This window comes from Dendrobates tinctorius, unplaced genomic scaffold (genome assembly GCF_039654945.1).
Source record: "Dendrobates tinctorius isolate UK_male_01 unplaced genomic scaffold, ASM3965494v1 ptg000035l, whole genome shotgun sequence".
In the NCBI taxonomy this organism is placed as follows: Eukaryota; Metazoa; Chordata; class Amphibia; order Anura; family Dendrobatidae; genus Dendrobates; species Dendrobates tinctorius.
In genome coordinates, this window is record NW_027361703.1 from 43,237,387 (window position 1) to 43,262,045 (window position 24,659).

The window sequence follows — 24,659 nt, forward strand, 5'->3', positions numbered from 1 at the left end:
AATATTGATCAGCACAAAATCTGTGAATTTTAGGGCAGTTGTTTCCTGTATTAAATGTTTCCAGAAGACGACTTTGATGTATAATCCAATTTCTTTTACAATGCAGGACAGAATTTATGCAGTAGAGATGGGAGTGTGGAATCAGTTACTGCTTGATGAACTTGACAATGAAGTGTTAATGGCTAGGTGTTTACCTGGGCAGGTAATCGCTCTGGTCTTGTCTCCTCCTAATGAGGCCGGGGAGACAGGCATCTCTCTGTCTGTGTTCAGGACAGGTGTCTGCATAGCTCCAGGGAGATTTTTTTTTACTTCTATGGATCCAAGAGTTTTATTTTCAATTTCCATTCCAAATGATGTGTCTGAAAAATAGCCGTACAGTATTGAATGCGCAGTTAAATAATGTAGCGCCATGTGTATAACGGTGTAGGCAGTGGGAACAGCTTTGTTTATGCCCGGTTTGTACAGTAATTCTATGTCTGGTATTAAATATAAAAGTATTTCTAGGGAGGCAGTGACATTTCACTCTCTCCTGAATCAGAGCAGTCGTGAATCCTTAACGTTGTATGATAACTAATGCTGTGCCTCTCTGTATTATTGTACTGTAGAATCCCACCTGATCCAGAGTATTTCAAAGATGTATACATGTGTCATCGTGGCTATTGAGTCATGTATTTTTCAAAGAAAGATGCTTCGTAAACACAGGGAATACATTTATTAAGGTAAGGTTGTCTTAGGCTACTTTCATACTTCATGTTTTTGCCGTCAGTTGCAAACCGGCAGAGTAAGAAAAAACGGATCTGTTTCCTTTTTGCAACAACCTGATGCAACCGACGCACTAGAAATTTAGAGAGAGAGATTTGCCGCCTCAAGGGTTAACATGCATGCCAGAGGAAAACTTTCGGGCATGCGCTGTTTAAAAAAGTGGTCCGGCACAGAAAAAAAAACGTTACATATCAAGGTTTTTCCTGACGCCGCACCGTCACTCTTTGCCGTATCCGATAAAAGCAAGACGCGCCGCCTATCTAAGCGGCGCAATGCGGCAACAATGTATGTCAATGGAGAAAAAAACGGAACCAGCGCCACATATCGCCCGCTCCGGTTTTGCAAATTTTCGCCGCAAAGCGCCGGATTCAGAAAGCCGAAAGTGTGAAAGTAGCCTTAGGCTATAGTTCAAGATCATAGGCTGCATTCACATCTGGGTATTTGTTTCAAGTTATAATAGTCCCAGTGGTTATAAAAGTGTCAGTGGCTCAGTGGTTAGCACTATAGCCAAGCAGTGCTTTTGTCTTGGGTTTCATACTCACCAAGGACAACATCTGGCAGGAGTTTGTATGTTCTCCTCGCGCTAGTGTTGGTCTCCTCCGGATTCTTCAGTTTCTTCCTGCACTCCAAAGACATACTGATAGGGAATTTAGATTGTGATCCCCAGTGCCGAAAATGTCAGTAAAGTCTTGTGGAATTAATGGCGCTATATGAGATAAATAAATAATAGAAATGCTCATGAAGCAGACATTAATGGTACCCGGTGGACTTTATTGACTAAATAATAAGGTTCATTGGGTTCTGCTGAGGTTTCCAACCATTTGTGGGAACAAAAGATAAAATCCATAACTAGGCTAGTGACAGAGCCTCTATCGCAGATTAAATCATAGCCTAACCTCTATACCAAGCAGTCTTGTTATTGTATGTGTAGTATAACAGCGGATTTTAACTTCATACTTTATGGTCTTCTAGTAAGTCGTGAAATAAACAGGTGGCTATGGTCAGATAGTGATTCTGAGATCAAAGCATTCACCTATAAAGTTCTAGTATTATGTTCTTATAATTTTTTTTTCAGATGCTCATATATTACATTCGAGTTTTTAGATAAATATAGGCCACCCAAATGGAATAAGCGATTTGAATATCATCTGCCTACAATATCAGAGAATCCACCAGATAATTAGAACAGTCTGTTATCTATGGTAGGCTCCAGACTCTGAAAACTGTCCTAATGCCAGAAATGAAAAAAAGACTTGCTAACACCTGGTTACATGGAGAAAGTATCCTAATAGACTGTAAAAATGCTCTGGGAGACATGGAGCAATTAGTAAAACATACAGTGTGGGTAAGTCTATCCTTAGGATATGTCAGGTTAGCACTGTACAGTATAATGCACCCTGGCCATGCCCAGGAGACAGACAGTCTGTCCAGGTTCTCTAACTTTGCCACTTGACATGTACATAAGAAAACCTCAATTTGTCTCATTTTAATATCCCAGTCTGTAGGATGCAGCGTAGTCTTGGCACTTTCAAAGTAATGAAATCTATTATGTAAATATAACATTGAAGGAAAGTCTGCCATGTCGGGTGTCTCCACCTCTTTCGTTATCACTACAATCACCTGAGTGGGCAATGAGTCCAAGTTGCGTTTGTGTGTTTTGATAAGCCATGGATAATGAATAGGCTGGAGCATCTCAATGTGTATATAAGCAGCTGAGACCACCACAGTGCCAGTATCTAAGCAGTTGAGCAAGGCTTGACAGCATATATACAAAATGACCGCTTCCTTTGCCTTCATGCTCCTTACTGGTTTACTTGCTGGATTATGCAAGGCATTTGATTTTGGATTATCCACAAGATGTGTCTCTATACCTAAAGAGCTAGGTATGTGTCATGACATCAGCTACACAGAGATGCGGCTTCCTAACCTTATGGGGCACACCACTATCCCTGAAGTTGTATCCAAGACAGCACAGTGGCACAAACTTCTCCAAACTGGCTGCCATCCATATGCCCAAATGTTCCTGTGTTCCCTGTTTGCTCCAGTCTGCCTTGATACGTAAGTGCAAGTTTCACTATGTCTCCTATTTAGGTATGGATTGTAACCTATCATTTGGGAATGTAACCTAACTACCGCTCATGTTCCATAGTAAGCGTTAAATCTATATGATCTTTTTAAAAGAAACTAAACCTCCTGAAACAAAATCTCTCATTATTGAGCGGTTACCGATGGGAGATTTTACACCTACCGCTAAGTGCCTGCTATAAACTGCTTAATATTCTTTACTGTACAATTCAGCTCTGCTAAAAAGGGATTATACCCTCTAATGCTGTACAATAAAGCCCATTTAGTGGTTTGACCATTCCTACGCAATTTGCTAACTCCTGGGGTGTTGCAACATATGCATTTATAATCTGTGATGGGCTGGGTGAGCATACATTCACAAACTGGTCTAGAAATATTTCTGCTTTATACTAAACTTCCATTGCTTTAACATTCATGAAAATTAATAAGCATGCTCAGCGTCACAGATTTACCATCCCATCTTTCCTTCTACAGTTTACAAATAATTTTAAATTAATGAAAATAAATAACATTTCTTTTTTTTTTTTTGCAGGTTTATCCAGCCATGTCGTAGTATGTGTGAGGCTGTGAGAGATGGCTGTGCCCCTGTATTAGAATGTCATGATCAATCCTGGCCTGAAAGCCTGAATTGCGACCGTTTTCCAGCCGGTGACAATATGTGCCTTGACAACTTAAGTAAAGAATTCCAGTATATCTACAAAGGTAATTTTGATTTCCTGGAATTTAAGAAAAAAACAAAAAATAAAGAAACACAAATAGTAACTGAAATGAATGTAATGTTTTCCTAATAGGTAACACTTGTATATTTCAATCTTAAAAAGCTCTTTTTAAATTTTATTTTTGTTTTTCAGAATTGCCCAAACCAACATGCCAAGGCTGCCCACTGATTGAAGAAGCTTTTTCATACTGGCGTGTCTTAGATGCTTTTTGTGACAACGACATTGGTAAGTTTTCCATTTTTCTTTAATGGAGTGAATGCTGTAGTTTGTCGTTCTGGGTGTGTTCTTTAGCACCCATGATGCTGGCAGAAATGTGACAATTAGTATGCCAAAAGCTACTTTTTTTTAAACATAGATGGCTAGATAAATAGAATAGATAGATAGATATAGATAAGATTGATGGATGGATACACTGATGGATGGACGAATGGATAGATAAACAGATAGACAAATGAATAGATCAGACAGAGATGCATATATTTTATACATGGATAGATTAACAGACAGACTGATGGATAGATAGTCTGGATAGATATAGATGGATATAGATAGATGGATAGATTCATGCAATTGTATTAAAGTTCATTGTCTTATTTTAAGCAATTTGCTCCATTTTGTACAAAATTATTCCTATACTGTAAAAGTAAATATACACTGCCATTCCCTAGGTGTTCTGAAATAGTGGGAGGCTGAGATAACACTAATTAGCTGATGGTGTTAATGTCTTTGCATGCATTTGTTGCCAACCCACTGACACAGTTAAGCAAAGTATATCATTAAGATCCCAACTGCTGTACTTTAACACGCAAAGGAAAAAAAACTAATTACCACTAGAAAATGACTCGATGCCCTTGTTCTAGACTTACCGTTCTGAGGTTCTACTATAACAATAGAAGGTAGTTTATTTATGGCATATGATGGGCACTTCAGAGATTAGTACTAATCAAGTCACTCTTTTTACAGCTGTGAAAGTAAAGTTGGCAAAGAGAAAGTTTGCTTCAGGACATCATGAATACGTGACTGAGGGACCAGTTGAATTTATTAAACAGGGACTGCTGCTTCCATATGACACGCGCAATCTGATTGAACAATGGCTGAGGATCAATGATAACTGTGCACATAGAATGATCCGTCACTCCAGGTCCATGGTTTACATTTTAACTGGAAATATCCAGCATGGAAAAGTTGTGCTCACCAGAGTATTTCACTGGCAGAAGAAGGACTCTCAGCTGACCCTGGCCACCCGGAAATGGAGGCACCATAAATGTTAATGTCGTTTTATCTTTTCTCTGTAAAAATTGAAGGCACTATCAGATGTAAATAGTTGTAAATAAAGAAGATATACATATATATATGTATATATATATATTCTTTATAAGGACTTATGTAGGTAATTGGCAGTTATGTATTTCAACACGACGATGTGGAAATGTAAAGAATATATCTAATGCGTAAATACTTGTAAATATATTGAGATAAACTTACCTCTTCTAACCAATCTTTGTGTAGTCTCTCTATCTTCTAATGCAGATTTACTATCTGTTGGGAACAGATAATGGTTTTAGCTTTGATATATGACAGTTGTGTTACTTGTAAAAAATAAAAATAAATTGGCATGACCCTAAAGGCCCCGTCTCACTAAGTGATCTCGGTAGCGAGATCGCTGCGGAGTCACAACTTTTGTGACGTAACAGCGATCTCACCAGCGAGATCGCTGTGTGTGACTGCGATCAGCGAGCGGCCCCCCTGACGGTATCGCTGGAAGAAACCTCTGGACATTTCTTTGGTCGCTGGTCTCCCGCTGGCCAGCACGCATCGCTGCGTGTGACAGGCTGGAGACCAGCGATCAGGTGTAAAAAAAATAAAAAATTCTCACCTTCCGACGTCCCGTTCAGCCATCCCGCCTCTCTCCACGCTCCGGTCCCAGTGATCCTTTGCACGAATGACCGCGAGACTTTGTTATCCCTCGAGACCGCGACATCTCGCGGTCATTCTCGCAAAGGATCACTGGGACCGGAGCGTGGAGAGAGGCAGGATGGCTGAACGGGACGTCTGAAGGTGAGAATAACTATATTTTTTATTTTGATTCTATTTTTTACAGGGATGGCAAGCGATGCCGGGTGCTCGGCATCGCTGTGCTGATCCCTGGTAAGCTGTCTGTGTGACAGCTCACCAGCGATCACATAGCGACTTACCAGCGATCCTGACACCTTGATATCTGTGTCGGGATCGCTGGTAAGTCGCTTAGTGAGACGGGGCCTTTATGCAGGTCACACACATTAGGCCTCATTTAGTCGGTGGCCTGTAGTTTACAGATTATAGTCTCCGCTACTGAAATTAACGTGCTGCAGCTCAAAATCCCACACCACAGGTCAGTTTATACAGCTTTAAAAAGTAGCACAGTGGGCATTGGAATTCTATAAATCCCATCCACTGTGCTTGTAATGTAGAACGCAGCGTTTTGGATGCAGCGAAAACACTGTTGTGTCCAAAATGCTACTACTATTCCTGATCGTGGGCAGTATTGGAAGTTCAACCCCCCCCCACCTACCTTTAAACCTTGGTTTTTATATGTGCCCTAATGTTTATACATAGGACTAGCTACCTAAACGTGGAGCTCCGCACCCTAGTAAAGCATGCAAATTTATGGCACCCACGCTCACAGTGCTCTTACCCTTGTAAATCCTAGATGGTCCTAGGTACTAGAACCCCTCACTGCACTCTAGGGTAAATCACTGGTATCAACAAGGATATACTGGGTATCAACAAGGATATATCTCCAAATCCTTTGTTATAACATCAAGAAGAGCAAACTGCCCAATGCAGAAAACTTTTCTTCAATATTTTTTATAACCATATTCCAATTAAAACCATTCTGTGAAGTGCAGAAACAGAAAACAAAATATTCACCACTATTAGGCAAAAAAGTCCTACAAAAGATGCTCATCCCTTCCGAACATTATACATTGGTGAAAAATTGAGATGGAGGTAGCCGGAACTGTTTTCAATGTGTAACATAACAACTTGATGCAACGTTTCGGGGACACACACTTCACTTTTCTGTTTCTGCACCTTTTTTATTGGACTATGCCTATTAAGATATTTCAGAAAATTTTTTCAAATTGTGTGCTTTGCTGATGAATAAATAATTTCACACAATGAAAAAAAGCCTTAATATATAACCTCCATGAAGATAATAATCAATAAAAATCCATGATACAATAAATTACAAATAGTATGTGTCATGATCTCAGTGCGGGTTTGACTCGCACACGTGGGGTTAATGTCTGGAACCAGTGCTGATGACTGGCATTTCTGGGGTTAAAGGTTGTGATCCCGGTGCAGGCTTACCTGCACACCTGGGGCTATGATTGTGGCCACTCCCTGGTTCTGGGAGAGGCTTCTTATAGCCTCAGGACGCTCCCATCCCTGTCAGTTATACTCTTGTCCTTGGCATAGTGTGGTGACCCCTGAGTGTGTTTTTGCTGTGTTCTGGTTGCTTGATAATCTGTGTATGACTCGGCCTGTTCTCTGGATATTGCTTTGGATTCTGCTTGGTACCTTCTATGTCTGTTTGGTTTTGACTGCTGCTTGGCCTTGACTATCCCCTCTGTCTCATCCTTGGTACGTTACGGCTATCTCTGTGTATGAACCCCGTTTTGCCTGACTCTGAGTAATTCTGTATAGTGTCTTTCCAGCTCACTAAGCAGGATGCTAAGCTCCGCCCCCTTGCAGTCACATGACCGTAGGTCCCGTGTCTGCTTGCTAAACTTCAGCATCCACAGGTCCTGTGCATCGGTACTTTCTGGCTGTACCTGACCCCGGTACCCCTACAGTGCGGGTAAGTCCCTGCTCAGCGGAGGTTGCACGCTGGCGCTGACAGGATCCCGACACTCAGGACACACGCACTGGCTCAGTGAGCAAGTACAGTGCGGTGTTCCTGACATTATAACTGACCATTAAGTTGTTTTTTTTTTTTTTTCTCTGCTGAGAAATATGGATCCCACACACTCTCTTGCTGAGCAAATGAAAAATCTGAGTCAGATGTTTCGGGGTTTATCTCTGGAGCAGCAAGCTCTGGCTCGTTCTCAGCAGCAGGTTTCTGAGACAATGCGGGGGACTTTTAACTGCTGGGTCTCTGGGGGCTGGGGCGAGTGATGTTGTTTTGGTGTCCCCAGAACCACCTGTTAAACTGTCTGATTTTTTTTCTGGGAACAAAAAGGAGTTCAGGGTCTTCATGGAGGGGTGCAAACTCTTCTTTAGTTTGAGGCCACGTTCCTCTGGGGACAAAAGTCAGAAGGTAGGGGTCATTATGTCTCTGTTAAGAGGGTCCCCACAAGCTTGGGCTTTCTCCCTTCCTTCCACTGCCCCTGAGAGAGTGTCTGTGAATGCGTTTTTTGAGGCCCACGGGCACATATATGATGAGCCGGACCGAGTGCGATTGGCAGAGGACATGGTGATGAGTGTCTGTCAGGGGAAACACTCGGCTGTGTGGTTTTGCACAGAATTCCGCTGCTGGGCCGCAGAGGTCTCTTGGGACGACGCCGCACTCCGAGGACTCTTTCGCAGAGGCTTGTCCGAGTGGTTACAGGATGCCTTGGCATTACATCCCCGACCTAACTCTCTCGAGGACGCCATGACCCAGGCCGTCCGGATGGACCGCAGGCTGTGGGCCAGGGGGTGATGCAGGCGGAGACTCCATTGTTCCCTAGTGGAAAAGCCTGTTTCTGTACCCATGGACATAGGGGCTCTCTCCCTGAAGGAAAAGGAGAGACAACGCCGGAGAGAAAAGCAGTTATGCTTCTACTGTGGTAAAACGGGACATTGGAAAAGGGAGTGTCCTGATTGTCCATCCGCAACCCGCTCGACGGGAAACGACTAATTCTGGGTAGTCAGCGGGGAGACTACTCAGACCCTCAGGTACCCTTTTCCTCGTTTTCTAAGGTGATGCTTCATGTGGAACTGTTAGTGGACGATTGTTGTTTTCCCTCTACAGCTTTCGTGGACTGCGGATCATCCATCAATCTCATTGACTCCCAATTGGTCACACGCTGTAAGATAGGGACAGTTAGACTTAAGGTTCCGATCAAAGTGGTGGCCATTGACTCCTCCGCCCTCACTAAAGAGGGAATTCTCTTTATGTCTGACTTGTTTTCACTCAAAGTGGGCGCTACCCATGTGGAAAAATTAAGTTGTTTGGTTCTGGACATTTTACCAGCAGGATTGGTGTTGGGCATGCCCTGGTTACAACGCCATAACCCAGTCATTAACTGGAAAACGGGAGAGATTGTTCAGTGGGGGTTTAATGATTCGATGTTATGTGATAAGTCTGCACTATTGGTTGAACCTGTTAAATCTGTATCTGTGTCATCTGTCGAGCTGGAAGGTATTCCGGAGTATCTGAAAGAATTCGAAGATGTGTTCTCTGAAAGCGAGGCCGAGACGTTGCCACCACATAGATCCTTTGACTGCGCTATCGAGTTAGTCCCGGGGGCTAAAGTGCCTAAAGCCCGTCTGTTTAATTTATCTGGCCCTGAGAGCTTGGCCATGAAAGATTACATTGCTGAGAGTCTTCGCAAAGGACACATATGTCCCTCAGTCTCTCCTGTGGCGGCAGGGTTTTTTGTTAAGAAAAAAGATGGTGGTTTACGTCCCTGCCTCGATTTTCGTGAGCTGAACAAGATTACTGTATGAAATACGTACCCCCTTCCGTTGATTCCCGATTTGTGTAACCAACTTTCAGGGGCAAAATGGTTCTCCAAACTGGATCTTCGGGGGGCATATAATTTGATATGGGTGCGGGAGGGGGATGAATGGAAAACCGCGTTCCTCACGACCGAGGGACTGTTTGAAAATTTAGTCATGCCGTTTGGTCATACCAATGCCCCAGCCATATTTCAGAATTTCATCAACGTGGTATTCTCAGATCTCATTGGTCGTTTTGTTATTTACTTAGACGATATTCTGATATACTCACACGACAGTCAATCTCATCTGAATCATGTACGAACTGTTCTCCAAAGACTGAGGAAAAATCATCTGTATGCCAAATTGGAGAAATGTGTGTTTTTTGTTCAAGAATTGTCTTTTTTGGGATTGTGTCCTGTGAGGGTTTTCGCATGGACCCCAAGAAGGTGCAGGCCATTGCGGATTGGGTGCAACCCCGAGACCTTAAGCGTCTTCCGCGCTTCTAGGGGTTCGCCAATTATTACTGCAAATTTATTCGGGGGTTTTCACAGGTGGTCAAACCACTCACAGATCTCACTTGTAAAGGTGCGGATGTGAGAAACTGGTTCTCGCTCACAAAAGAGGCCTTTGCAACCCTGAAAAGAAGATTTATGTCTGCTCCTGTGTTAGTACAGCCAGATCCGTCCAAACCATTCGTCGTGGAAGTGGACGACTCTGAGGTGGGGGTGGGGGCGGTGTTGTCCCAAGGGCCTGCCACTCTAACCAACCTCAGGCCATGTGCTTTCTTTTCCAAGAAGTTCTCTGCTGCGGAAAGAAATTACGACGTAGGCAATAGAGAGCTTCTTGCGGTCAAATTGGCGTTTGAAGAATGGAGGCACTTTTTGGAGGGGGCCAGTCACCCGGTTACGGTGATCACGGATCACAAAAATTTGTCATACATTGAGTCTGCTAAAAGACTAACGCCCAGACAGGCCTGTTGGTCACTTTTTTTTTCCCGTTTTCAGTTTACGATTACATTTCGTCCAGGGTCTAAGAATGTCAAGGCTTATCGCGCAGTTTTCAGCTGGTGTCGCCCCCTGAGCCACAGTCCTCCATTCTTCACCCTGGGGTTGTGATAGCGGAGGTCTCATCTGAATTGGAACGGGAGAGTCAGGGGGCCCAGTTGTGGGCCCCGGCGGCCAAGCCGGAGGGGAAGTTGTTTGTCCCAGAGCAACTTCTGTCATGATTGAGTCACCGAGGAGGAAAAAACAAAACACAAGCTCAGCCCAGAAAAACAGAGAGGTTGGAAACTAGCGGATTGCAGACCCCTAATCCTATCACAAAACTAGCAGTAGCCGTGGAGTGTTCCTACGGTGATCCTAGACACCTCGTCACAGCCGGAGATCTACATAAGCCTAAAGAGAGAAAAGGGAAAAACTGACTGCCCAGAGCAGACCCCAAAGCAATAGGCAGCCCCCAACATATAATGACGGTGAAGCAAGATGAAAACACTAACACAGATAGAAAGATAGGTTGAGCAAACGATAGGGCCCAAGCTAACTAAAAAGGACAGGATAGAAAAGCTGCTGTCTACATTCCGAGAAAACCCTGCTAAAAAATATTACCAACACAACTGATAAGCAAAAAGGACCCTGAAGTCACTAGACTTCAACCCCTATATCAGCACTCAAGATATTCTGGAAGCAGAGCAAAAGAGAACACTGATCAAGGAAAAAGAATCCAGCACACCCCTGGCCGGGGATGGCTGAACTCCAAAAAACAAGGTAAACAAAACCAAAACTAATAAGTTCAATAGCAGAGCAAAAACTTATCTTTGGGAAGCAGGAATCAGACTGGTCTCCAAGAATCCAGCAGAGAAATCACCAGCGACTCAGAAGGGCATTGGCTGCCTTATATCCAGTCAGAAGTTCCCGTTACCCAGTCACCATCCACCTGATCAGGTGTTTGGTAATCAGCCTCACTACCTTCCTTCACCAGAAGAGGGAGATCCTCGGACACAAAAGATGAATGAACAGATGAGCTCACAACAGTACCTCCCCCTTGAGGAGGGGTCACCGAACCCTCATCCAAGCCACTAGGCCGATCAGGATGAGCTCGATGAAAAGCACGCACCAATCTTTCGGCATGAATATCCGAGGCAGAGACCCAGGAATTATCCTCCTGACCATAACCCTTCCACTTAACCAAATACTGGAGTCTCCGTCTAGCCACACGGGAATCCAGTATCTTCTCTACCTCATATTCCATGTTACTTTCAACCAACACAGGGTTAGGGGGTGCCGCCATAGGAACCACTGGTTCGACAAACCTCTTCAACAAGGACTTATGAAACACATTATGAATCTTAAATGTGACAGGAAGAGTCAACCGAAAAGAGACCGGATTAATAATCTCCAAAATCTTGTAAGGTCCAATAAATCTAGGTTTAAACTTTGGAGAAGCCACTTTCATAGAGATATTCTTTGATGACAACCAGACCATATCACCCACCTTAAACCGGGGACCAATGGTCCTATGCCGGTTAGAAAACCGCTGGGCTTTTTCCTGGGAAAGAGACAACTTATCCACCACTTGTTCCCAAATCTGCTGCATTCTTTCCACCACAGTGTCAACCCATGGACAGGCAGAAGACTCCACCTGCCCTGAAGAAAAACGAGGATGAAACCCAAAGTTACAGAAAAAGGGTGACATCAAAGTGGCAGAACTAGCTCTATTATTTAAAGCAAATTCGGCCAAGGGTAAAAATGAGACCCAATCATCCTGATCAGCAGATATAAAACATCTCAAATAAGCCTCCAAAGTCTGGTTTGTTCTCTCCGTCTGCCCATTGGTCTGAGGGTGAAATGCAGAGGAGAAGGACAACTGAATTCCCAACTTGGAACAAAAGGTCCTCCCGAATCTAGAGACAAACTGAACTCCTCTGTCAGATACAATGTTCTCAGGAATCCCGTGCAAGCGAACCACCTGTTGCAAAACAAGGGCACCAACTCTGAGGAAGATGGCAACTTAGGGAGTGGTACAAGATGGACCATCTTAGAGAATCTATCACAAATCACCCAGATAACAGTCATCCTCTGAGAGACAGGCAGATCAGAAATAAAATCCATTGAAATATGGGTCTATGGCCTCCTGGGCACCGGCAAAGGCATCAACAACCCACTAGAACAAGGCTTAGATTGGGAGCAAGTCCCACAGGACTGCACAAAATTTCTGACATCACAAGACAAGGCAGGCCACCAAAAAGACCAACTCACCAAATCTCTAGTACCAAAAATACCTGGATGACCAGCCAATGTGGAGCAATGAACCTCAGACATCACTTTCCTCCTCCACTGGTCAGGAACATACAACCTACCACTGGGACAACGCTCAGGCTTATCCTCCTGAAACATATTGTAAATCAAACCATACAAAACAGAAATGTTCCTATGTCCGGGTATTAATGGTTTATCCACAACACCAGCATTGTAAAATATAGCACATTCCCATCAGTAAACTGTACCGTATTGTAACCAGGGATTCCACAACCTCTCATAGGTTTTAGAATTGCCTCTTTTAGCATATATCCTTTCCTCCAGCCGGATGATACAAGACACCTGTTTCACAAACTCTCTCCTAGAAGGTGGTTCTTTCCTGATCCAGTTCGACTCACCAAATCTCTAGTACCCAAAATACCTGGATGACCAGCCAATGCGGAGCAATGAACTTCAGACATTACTCTCTTCCTCCACTGGTCAGGAACATACAATTTTCCAATGGGACAACGCTCAGGTTTGTCCTCCTGAAACTCTTCCAGAGCACGTCTCAAATCGGGCGAGATGGCAGAAAGAACCACCCCCTCACCTAAGATGGTAGCAGGCTTGGTCACAATAGGAGAATCGGCCAAAAAACTCCTAGAGAGGGCATCAGCCTTAACGTTCTTAGTGCCCAGGAGAAAGGAGACCACAAAATAAAAACGTGTGAAAAACAAGGCCCACCTGGCCTGTCTCGGATTCACGCGTTTAGCCGACTCAAGGTAGATCAAATTCTTGTGGTCAGTGAGGACCACAACTTGATGTCTAGCTCCCTCCAACCAATGTCTCCACTCCTCAAATGCCCACTTCATGGCCAACAGTTCTCGATTCCCCACATCATAGTTGCGTTCCGAAGGAGAGAACTTTCGGGAAAAGAAGGCACAGGGGTTCATTTTAGATGTTACAGGATCTTTTTGGGACAAAACAGCTCCTGCACCAGTCTCTGAAGCATCCACCTCCACCTGAAATGGAAGTGAGACATCGGGTTGTCGCAAAACCGGAGAAGTGAACCTCCGCTTCAGCTCCTGAAAAGAAGAAACAGCCTCTGGAGACCAATTCAGCAAATCAGCGCCCTTCTTAGTCAAATCAGTCAATGGTTTGGCAATAACAGAAAAATTGGCTATAAACTTACGATAAAAATTAGCAAAACCCAAAAACTTCTGGAGAGACTTCAAAGAAGTGGGCTGCACCCAATCATAAATGGCCTGATCCTTGGCCGGGTCCATTTCAATAGTTGACGGAGACAAAATAAATCCCAAAAATGAAATCCTCTGTACACCAAAAAGACATTTCGATCCCTTAACATACAGGGAGCTTTCCCTCAAAATCCGGAACATAGTCCGAACATGTTCCACATGAGAGTCCCAATCCCTGGAAAAGATCAAAATATCATCCAAATAGATGATCAGAAGCTTATCCACAAAGTCCTGGAAAATATCATTCATGAAGCACTTGAAGACAGAAGGGACGTTAGTGAGCCCAAAAGGCATCACCAGGTACTCAAAATGTCCCTCCGGAGTATTAAACGCTGTCTTCCATTCATCCCCATGCTTAATGCGAATAAGATTATACGCCCCCCTGAGGTCAAGCTTGGTAAACCAGCAAGCACCTTCAACTCTAGAAAATAGATCAGAAATCAGGGGTAACGGATACTGATATTTAACAGTAATTTTGTTAAGGGAGCGATAGTCAATACAGGGCCTTAATGAACCATCCTTCTTGGCCACAAAAAAAAACCCAGCACCCAAGGGTGAAGAGGATGGTCTAATATGACCCTTCTCCAACGACTCCTTAATATAAGAATGCATAGCCTCATGTTCGGGTACAGATAAATTAAAAAGTCGACCCTTGGGAAATTTACACCCCGGACTCAGCTCAATTGCACAGTCATAACTCCTATGAGGAGGCAAAGATGCAGACATACTCTCACTAAACACATCATAAAAATCAGCCAAATAGTCAGGAACCTCATGTGACTAGGGAGACGTGGAGAAAACAGAAGTGTCACTAAGAGCACACCGACAACCCCAACTCACCACAGACACAGATTTCCAATCCAAAACTGGATTATGGATTTGCAACCAGGGGAACCCAAGCACAATGGTATCATGCAAATTATGCAACACCAAAAATCTGCAATTTTCTTGATGGTCTGAGGTGACCCGCATTACCACCTGGGTCCAAAACTGAGGTTTATTCTTCGCCAAAGGAGTAGCATCAATACCCCTCAAAGGAATAGGCGTCCGCAGGGGTGTCATAGGGAAACCACAACGTTTAGCAAAATCCAAGTCCATTAGGTTCAAGGCTGCTCCTGAATCCACAAAGGCTTTAGCAGAAAATGTGGACAGGGAGCAGATCAGAGTAATTGCCAGAAGAAACTTAGGTTGTACACCACCTACAGCAAATGTGTGTGCAAAACGTTTCTCTCGTTTAGGGCAGACAGAAATAATATGACAGGCATTTCCACAGAAAAAACACAGCTTATTACGCCTTCTGAACTCCTGACGTTGCGCCCTAGACAAAACTCTATCACATTGCATAGGTTCAGACATTTGTTCAACAGGTGGCATTTCCCGTATAATTTTACGTTCACGTAAACGCCGATCAACCTGAATAGCTAATGACATAGAATCGTCAAGACCAGAGGGAACAGGAAATTCCACCATAGTATCTTTTACGGTTTCTGACAAACCCTTCCGAAAGAGAGCTGCCAAGGCACCATCATTCCAAGTGGTGAGGACCGCCCACTTTCGGAATTTTTGACAGTACAGTTCTGCAGAATCTTGACCCTGGCTCAATGCCAACAGGGTCTTTTCAGCTTGATCAATCGCATTAGGTTCATCATACAACAACCCCAAGGCCTGAAAAAATGCATCCACATTAGTTAGAATAGGATCATCTGGTACTAAAGAAAACGCCCAATCCTGGGGACCGCTGCGCAGCAAGGAGATGACAATCTTAACCTGCTGCGCAGAGCTCCCCGATGAGTTAGGCTTCAAGGCAAGAAATAATTTACAATTATTCTTAAACTTCAAAAATTTAGACCGATCCCCAAAAAACACATCAGGAGTGGGGATTTTTGGTTCAGCAGCGTGTGAACGAGCAAGATAGGTGGAAATTCCCCGCACCTCAGCAGCAAGCTGCTCCACACGATCAGACAATTGCTTAAACTCCATAAAAAAAAATATATATTCCTCCTACGGCCTCAGAGAAAAAGAGGAAAAAATATACACACACAAAAAAAAATTCTGACACCTTTTTTCCATTTTTCTTTTTTTTTAAACAATTCTTTCCTTTTGAGTACCCTAGAATCTGCGGTATGGCTGGTGATTCTGTTATGATTGAGTCACCGAGGAGGAAAAAACAAAACACAAGCTCAGCCCAGAAAAACAGAGAGGTTGGAAACTAGCGGATTGCAGACCCCTAATCCTATCACACAACTAGCAGTAACCATGGAGTGTTCCTACGGTGATCCTAGACACCTCGTCACAGCCGGAGATCTACATAAGCCTAAAGAGAGAAAAGGGAAAAACTGACTGCCCAGAGCAGACCCCAAAGCAATAGGCAGCCCCCAACATATAATGACGGTGAAGAAAGATGAAAACACTAACACAGATAGAAAGATAGGTTGAGCAAACGATAGGGCCCAAGCTAACTAAAAAGGACAGGATAGAAAAGCTGCTGTCTGCATTCCGAGAAAACCCTGCTAAAAAATATTACCAACACAACTGATAAGCAAAAAGGACCCTGAAGTCACTAGACTTCAACCCCTATATCAGCACTCAGAATATTCTGGAAGCAGAGCAAAAGAGAACACTGATCAAGGAAAAAGAATCCAGCACACCCCCGGCCAGGGATGGCTGAACTCCAAAAAACAAGGTAAACAAAACCAAAACTAATAAGTTCAATAGCAGAGCAAAAACTTATCTTTGGGAAGCAGGAATCAGACTGGTCTCCAAGAATCCAGCAGAGACATCACCAGCGACTCAGAAGGGCGTCGGCTGCCTTATATCCAGTCAGAAGTTCCCGTTACCCAGTCACCATCCACCTGATCAAGTGTTTGATAATCAGCCTCACAGCCTCACTACCTTCCTTCACCAGAAGAGGGAGATCCTCGGACACAAAAGATGAATGAACAGATGAGCTCACAACAAACTTCGCCTGAAACTCTTGCAGGAGCTCCATGAATCCAAGCTGAGTGCTCACCCTGGTATTTCAGCCACACGTCTGGCGGTGGCTAGGATCTTTTGGTGGCCTACCCTTGGTTCGGACATAAAAAAATTCATTGCTGGTTGTGGGGTCTGCGCTCGTTCTAAAAGCTCTCATAGCCGGCCGGCAGGGGAGCTGATGCCCTTGACAGTGCCCGAAAGACCATGGACTCACTTATCCATGGATTTTGTTACCAATCTCCCTCCATCTAGGGGTAATACAGTGGTATGGGTAGTGGTGGACAGGTTTTCTAAGCAGGCTCATTTTGTACCCCTGTCCGCACTACCGTCAGCTGAGACGTTGTCCAGGTTGTTTGTGCAGCATGTGATCCGGTTGCATGGGGTACCCCTGAATGTGGTGTCTGATCGTGGTGTGCAGTTTGTGGCTAAGTTTTGGCGTGCTTTCTGCAAAAAATTAGGGATGTCTCTGTCCTTTTCGTCTGCATACCATCCTGAGAGCAATGGTCAGACAGAGCGCACTAACCAGTCCCTGGAACAGATCCTCAGGTGTCTAACCTCTGCTAGACAGAATGACTGGTGCGATGCACTACCGTTGGCTGAATTTGCCTTCAATAGTCGGGTGAGTCAATCCACGGGTATGACTCCTTTTTTGATCAATTATGGTTTCAGTCCTCATTTTGTTGAGTTTTCTGGTCTGGACTCGGGGTGTCCAGGGGCTGAGGGCTCTGTTCAGCGATTACAGAATACGTGGGCAGAAGTTCAGAGGAGTATATCTAGGTCTCAGGGCAGGTATAAGTTTTTCGCGGACAGGAAACGAACACTAGGGCCCACGTTTCAGGTTGGAGACAAGGTTTGGCTCTCCACTCGAAACATTAAGTTGAAGGTTCCTTCAGCCAAGTTGGGGCCCAAATTCATTGGCCCATACAAGATTGTGGAAAAAATCAATCCAGTGGCGTATAGGCTGTGCCTTCCACCTTCTTTCAAGATTCCTAACGTCTTCCATAAATCTCTACTGAAACCTTTTGAAGCAGTCCGGGGAGACTCCGAGTCTGCTGCCTCTCCTGTTTTGGTCGAGGGGCAGGTGGAGTACGAGGTTGGTCATATCGTAGATTCCAGGTTGGTACGGCGGTCGGTACAGTACCTGGTTCATTGGAAGGGGTATGGACCGGAAGACAGGTCCTGGGTACCGGCCCGGTTGATGCATGCTGATCGCCTGGTGCGGGCTTTCAATGCTGAGTACCCGGGCAAGCCTGGGGGTCCAGAGGCCCCCCGTTGAGAGGGGGGTACTGTCATGATCTCAGTGCGGGTTTGACTCGCACACGTGGGGTTAATGTCTGGAACCAGTGCTGATGACTGGCATTTCTAGGGTTAAAGGTTGTGATCCCGGTGCAGGCTTACCTGCACACCTGGGGCTATGATTGTGGCCTCTCCCTGGTTCTGGGAGGTTTCTTATAGCCTCAGGATGCTCCCATCCCTGTCAGGTATACTCTTGCCCTTGGCATTGTGTGGTGACCCCTGAGTGTGTTTTTGGTGTGTTCTGGTTGCTTGATAATCTATGTATGACTCGGTCTGTTCTCTGGGTATTGCTTTGGATTCTGCTTGGTACCTTCTATGTCTGTTTGGTTTTGACTGCTGCTTGGCCCTGACTATCCGCTGTCTCATCCTTGGTACGTTATGGCTATCTCTGTGTATGAACCCCGTTTTGCCTGACTCTGAGTAATTCTGTATAAGTAAGCAAGATGCTAAGCCCCGCCCCCTTGCAGTCACATGACCGTAGGTCCCGTGTCTGCTTGCTAAACATCAGCATCCACAGGTCCAGTGCATCGGTACTTTCTGGCTGTACCTGACCCCGGTACCCCTACAGTGCGGGTGAGTCCCTGCTCAGGAGAGGCTGCACGCCGGCGCTGACAGGATCCTGACACTCAGGACACACGCACTGGCTCAATGAGCAAGTACAGTGCGGTGTTCCTGACAGTATGCAAATACAAGAATATAAAAGACCACAAATGAGGGATACCTATACAGTATATACTCTAAAGTACCTGTGCAAACCAAGTGTTGACAAAATGGGTCTACAAAATGGACTCTCTTATGGGTATGTAAAAAAAATATGCCCAAAATAGAAAGTTCCATATACAAGATAGGGTATACTAAAGTACCTGTCACAAAGGGTAACAACATGCAAAACACAAGCCGCGGAGACACCATCACGTTTCTCAACGCAAGCAATGACTGGCCAGGTCTTTCCCTGGGAAGGAACAACCACGGGAAGGGCAGTCTCCAATGAAGGAAACCACCTATGACAAAACATGGTATCCATCCACAGACAGCTGTTTCGGGGTATTGCCCCTCATCAGTGTGGAGTAGGAAACTGGCTAGTAGGCGCAATGCCTAGTAAAAGACTGTGAGAAATGAGGATGAATGAACTCATGGAGATCAACATCCAACACTGCGGAGACACCATCACATGTTTCTCAACGCAGTGACTCTAGAGCAATGCCCCCATCCCTTATGGGAAATATCCGCAGCTTGTGTTTTGCATGTTTTGGCATATTTCCCAAAAGGGATGGGGGCATTGCTCTAGAGTCACTGCATTGAGAAACATGTGATGGTGTCTCCGCAGTGTTGGATGTTGATCTCCATGAGTTCATTCATCCTCATTTTTCACAAAGGGTAACAAGTCAAAAATGGGGTATAGGTAAAATATAAATAAATAAATAAATAAATAAGAAAATTATATGCACATCACGTGGACCAAGCAGGAAAGAGGCAACAAAAGCTAAAATTGCCCAAAAGCATAAGACATCATTCAAAAAAATGGACTGATTATTTTGATCAGACTTTGATCAGGGTGTGGTTTGAGTGTCATTGAATATTTCTCGTATGTGGAGAAAAAAAAAGGTTTCCTCATCTTCTCCTTTTTGACAGTCAACGAAAATCAGACTGTACTCACATGTCATCAGAGTGAGTGTGGTCCGAATTTTCCACGGACCCGTAGACATGCACTGGCGATTTTGATCTGACCCTCAAACAAAAAAATTAAGGACATGTGAATGGCTCCACAGACTATCACAGGTACGAGTGCTATCTCTGAAAACCACGGACAACACTCATGCATGAAGTACGGATTCAATTTCAAAGGCTGGTCCTGCTGATAAGATGCTGCCAGAGGCTGAGAGATCCTTGTATCTGGGAGATGAGAGCGCTAGCTGTTGGTCAAGTAATCGCTTGGCCAACAATGTGTATGAGGCATTATCGCAAATATATTTTACAAGAAATATTTACCAATGTAACCGTATTACCTACATAGAAAACAAGACAAGTTTTGGCAGTGCGGTTCATGTCTTTTTTTCTACAAGTTCAGCAGAAAACAAGAGAGTGCTAGCAATCATATGGATGTTTGTAAATTTGTTGGTGAGTTCACCTACTACATTAATAATGCATTGTTCACATATCATAAAGTAACTGTGCAACTGAGGCTAAAATAGTTTTAACAGTAACTGAACTCTATGTCAATGAAAGTATTGGCAGTTAGGTGGTGAGGCGGTGAGCTGTGTCATGGTCTTCGCTCAAGACCTTAAAGGGAACCTGTCTTGTTCCCAAATGTTATTAACTTGCAGACATAGGGTTAATCTGCAGGTTAGTAGTGTTCTAAAACTGTGCTCCTGCCATACTGAAAGTCCGGCTACAAGGAGGAAATGAACTTTATTCCTCCTGGCAGCAGTCATAGAAGTGTGACTGCAACTTCGGTCAGCACTACTTCAGTCAGTACATAGTAAATGGTGGCTGTAAGAACGCCTTAGCAGATTACCTGACTGCTTACCAGTGCAGAGGTTGTAAAAGTACCGGGGTGTGCGCACAGTCACCACTCACTCTATACTAACCAGCTGTGCTTCTATGACTGAAAGCCTGAGGCTGTTGGGAGGAATAGTTAATTTCCTCCCAGTAGCCGGGCTTTCAGACTAGCGGCCAGACGACTTTAGCATGCAATTAACCTGCAGATTAACCCCATATGTACAGGTTAGTAGCATTTGGGGACACAATAGGTTCCCTTTAGGGCTATACACTGTATTACACAAATGATTAGATGATGGAGATTAACTATTCAAACTTTCCTACCACATTCAGTTGCTCTTATATATCTTTGCATTTGAAGGCCCCGTCACACTAAGCGAGATCGCTAGCGATATCGCTTAAGCGTCACCGATTTTGTGACGCAGCAGCGATATTGCTAGCGATATCGCTATATGTGACACTTACCTCCGACCGGCTCCCCCGCTGTCTATCGCTGATTGCGCGAGAGCGTCCTGGGCCATTTCTTGTTGGCGGCTTCCTGCTGGGTTCCCTGCTGGCGCCGACGAGCGACGCGTGGACGCGGGCGGGAGGACAGTTAAGTGCCGACCGCTGTTGCATCGCTGGTGAGATCTGCCTGTTTGGCAGCTCACTAGCAACCATTTAGCGATGCATCAGCGATCCTGACCGGGTCATATCGTGGTCGGGATCGCTGGTGCATCGCTAAATGTAATGGGACCCTAAGAAATAAGTGTAGGAGGCGAATCCCAATATTCTTATCATTTGATAACGATCAGTGATTAATTATGGTTATGATTAGTGCTTGTTGCATTTATATTGCCACATTTATGTTGCTTTTTTTAACTCATCTGACTGGATGTTATTTTTTGGCAGGCAATAAATAAATGTTTTCAACAATGAAGGAAGCCAGATAGAAAACAGCATCTAAAGTATGTGTCTGCATTATTTTGCAATGGTGGCGGAAGCGTAGGCTGAAATGCCATTGATGTCTTTATATTGTTCTAATCAGAGAGTGAATAAATTGGATTAATTACAAATTAATGGCATTATTACAAATGATAAACGTCATTACATTTTCTTTACATGCATGCTCTAAATATATTAACATAAATTCAACCTTTTTTTTTTTTTTTTTTAGCTTCATGAGTTTTAGATTTGTTGCAGAAATTTGACTTGGATTTTTTTTTTCTGTATCATGCAGAAATTTCAGTAGTCGGCATTCTTGTATCTTGCTAGGATCAGTTACAAGGGAAAGCAGAAAAAAATAATGCAATGTTAAATGCCCCTTTAAAGTCTCTCAATAACTTATGGATGACAGACAGTATATACACACAAGGTCAAAGTTGAAGTGGCCTTCTATGAGCCCTGACCTAAATCCTATTGAGCATCTTTGGAAAGAGCTAAATCATGCCGTCCGGAAAAGGCAACCTTCAAACATGTGACGATTGGAGCAGTTTGCTCTTGAGGAGTGGGCCAAAATACCTGTCGAGCGGTGCAGAAGTCTCACTGACAGCTACTGGAATCATTTGATTGCAATGATTGCCTCAAAAGGATGTGCAACAAAATATTAAGTTAAGGGTACCATCATTTCTGTCCAGGCCTATTTCATGAGTTTTATTTTTTTAATAAATTCTGTGGAAGCATGGTTGAAAAGCAATGTCTGACTTCCATTTGTTCATTTTCATAGATTTTTTATTTATTATTACTTTTGTCAGATTCAAATTATTTCTGTCACCATTGTGGGTTTTCCTGTCATTAAACGAGGGGTACCAACAATTTTGACCACGTGTGTACAAAAATAAACAAAAATCTAAATACCGTATATACTTGCGTATAAGCCGAGATTTTCAGCCCATTTTTTGGGGCTCAAAAAGTCCCCCTCTCGGCTTATACGCGAATCATGTACTCCAGGGGGTCAGAGGGGGAGCGGGGGTGTCAGATCATACTTAACCCTTGGCGCATCTCTGCAGCCCCCCCGCTTCTCCCACAGTCTCAGGCTCCGTCCTTCAGCAGTCACGTGGTACCGCTCATTAAGTCATGAATATGCGCTATGTGACCGCTGAAGGAAGAGCTGCCGGAGACCGCTCCAGGAGGGGCTGCAGAGACCGCGCCAGGAAGGAGTAAGCATATGCGATATTCACCTGTCCCCGGTCCAACGTTGCGTGCCGCTCTGTCCTCTGCATCCTCTGTCTGTGACTTCAGGTCAGAGGGCACGGTGACGTAGTTAGTGCATGCTGCGCCCTCTGCCTGAAGTCACTGACAGGGGACCCGCCTGCTCAGGACACCGGCACCTGGCCCCCATTGTAGAGAGGTGAGTATCATTTTTTTTATTTGCAGCAGCAGCAGAAGCAGCAGCAGCATATGGGGCATAATCTATGGAGCATTTTATGGGGTATAATCTATGGAGCGCCTTAAGAGGCAGCATATAGGGCATAATCTATGGAGCATTTTATGGGGAAGCATATCGGGGCATAATCTATGGAGCATCTTATGGGGCGGCATATGGGGGCATAATCTATGGAGCATTTTATAGGGCAGCATATGGGGTATAAACTATGAAGCATTTTATGGGGCATAATCTATGGAGCATCTTATGGGGCAGCATATGGGGGCATAATCTATGGAGCATCTTATGGGGGCATAATCTATGGAGCGTCTTATGGGGCAGCATATGGGGCATAATCTATGGAGCATTTTATAGGGCATAATCTATAGGGCATTTTATGGGGGCAAAATCTATGGAGCATTTTATGGGGCATAATCTATGGAGCATGTTATGGGGCAGCATATGGGGCATAATCTATGGAGCATTTTATGGGGCAGCATATGGGGGCATAATCTATGGAGCATTTTATGGGGCATAATCTATGGAGCATTTTATGGGGCATTTATGGGGGCATAATCTATGGAGCATTTTTGGGGGCATAATCTATGGAGCATTTTATGGGGGCATAATCTATGGAGCATCTTATGGGGCAGCATATGGGGGCATAATCTATGGAGCATTTTACGGGGGCATAATCTATGGAGCATTTTATGGGGCAGCATATGAGGCATAGTCTTTGGAGCAACTTATGGGGGCATAATCTATGGAGCATCTTATGGGGCAGCATATGGGGCATAATCTATGGAGCATCTTATGGGGCAGCATATGGGGCATAATCTATGGAGAATCTTATGGGGCATAATCTATGGAGCATTTTATGGGGCAGCATATGGGGGCAAAATCTATGGAGCGTTTTATGGGCATCTTAATGGGGCATAATCTATGGAGCATCTTATGGGGCATAATCTATGGAGCATCTTTTCGGGGCATAATTTATGGAGCATCTTATGGGGCAGCATATGGGGGCATAATCTATGGAACATCTTATGGGGGCATAATCTATGAAGCATTTTATGGGGCAGCATATGTGGCATAGTCTATGTAGCATCTTATGGGGAAGCATATGGGGGCATAATCTATGGAGCATTTTATGGGGTCATAATCTATGGAGCATCTTATGGGGTCATAATCTATGGAGCATCTTATGGGGCAGCATATGGGGCATATTTGTAACGGCGCCGGTCGTAACCGCCGCCGTCCCCCTAGCTCCGGGCCCCCCCGCGGCTAGTTCTTACCTGCTCCATCGCGCGCTGCCGCTTCCTCCCTCCTCCGGTCCACGCACGCCTCCTTCCTCCTCCTGCTCTCGCGCGCCCCGCCTTCCTGGTCTCCCAACGGCAGCGACCCCGCACATGCGCACTAGGGCGCGGGCGCGCGGCCGTCGGGTAGTTTAACCCTGCGGTGGGCGGCGGCCGATTAGTGGCCAGCCTATCGCCCACCGGCAGGGGATATATCAGGCGTCTCCCACAAGGGGAGGATGCCTGATTATTGTGTCCATTCCTGCTGTAATTTGGCCGCCTATAGGTTCCTATAGGTTTCTTGTCTTCCTTTACGTTTTCCAGCCTTGCTGTCTCTTCCCCTGGTGTTTGCCCTGTCTTCCTGCCAGTCATCTGTCTGCCTACCCCTAGTGCCACCACCCTTGTCTCCCCGGTTCCCTGTCTCTGTTCCGTCCTGCAGTGTCCGTTCTGTTCTTGCCCAGCATTCTGCCCGCAGTCCTCCATCCTCCTGCACGGAATTCCGGTCCTTG

General features: G+C 44.7%; 1 protein-coding gene and 1 long non-coding RNA gene across 2 annotated transcripts in view; one reads left to right on the plus strand and one right to left on the minus strand.

Annotated features, from left to right (window-relative positions):
* Positions 1–1,311: 1,311 nt before the first annotated feature.
* Positions 1,312–24,659, minus strand: part of LOC141087711 (uncharacterized) — a 67,524-nt gene continuing 44,176 nt past the window's right edge. Inside the window, exons 2-3 of the long non-coding RNA XR_012231714.1 lie at positions 5,052–5,105; positions 1,312–1,468 (exon numbers count right to left, since the gene is read on the minus strand). This is a non-coding gene — a long non-coding RNA (uncharacterized lncRNA). The remainder of the gene's footprint in view (positions 1,469–5,051; positions 5,106–24,659) is intronic.
* LOC141087710 (secreted frizzled-related protein 5-like) lies at positions 2,316–5,064 on the plus strand. The gene is made up of 4 exons (XM_073573440.1): positions 2,316–2,820; positions 3,380–3,549; positions 3,699–3,791; positions 4,530–5,064. The coding sequence occupies exons 1-4, from the start codon at positions 2,537–2,539 to the stop codon at positions 4,835–4,837; spliced, it is 855 nt and encodes a 284-aa protein (XP_073429541.1). The 5' UTR covers positions 2,316–2,536; the 3' UTR covers positions 4,838–5,064.

Bases quoted from the DNA above. Each gene is read 5' to 3' on its own strand.
- LOC141087710 (XM_073573440.1), top strand. From the start codon at position 2,537: ATGACCGCTTCCTTTGCCTTCATGCTCCTTACTGGTTTACTTGCTGGA. The intron at 2,821-3,379 runs GTAAGTGCAAGT...TTTTTTTTGCAG, and splicing joins GCTCCAGTCTGCCTTGATAC to GTTTATCCAGCCATGTCGTA. The intron at 3,792-4,529 runs GTAAGTTTTCCA...CTCTTTTTACAG, and splicing joins TTTTTGTGACAACGACATTG to CTGTGAAAGTAAAGTTGGCA.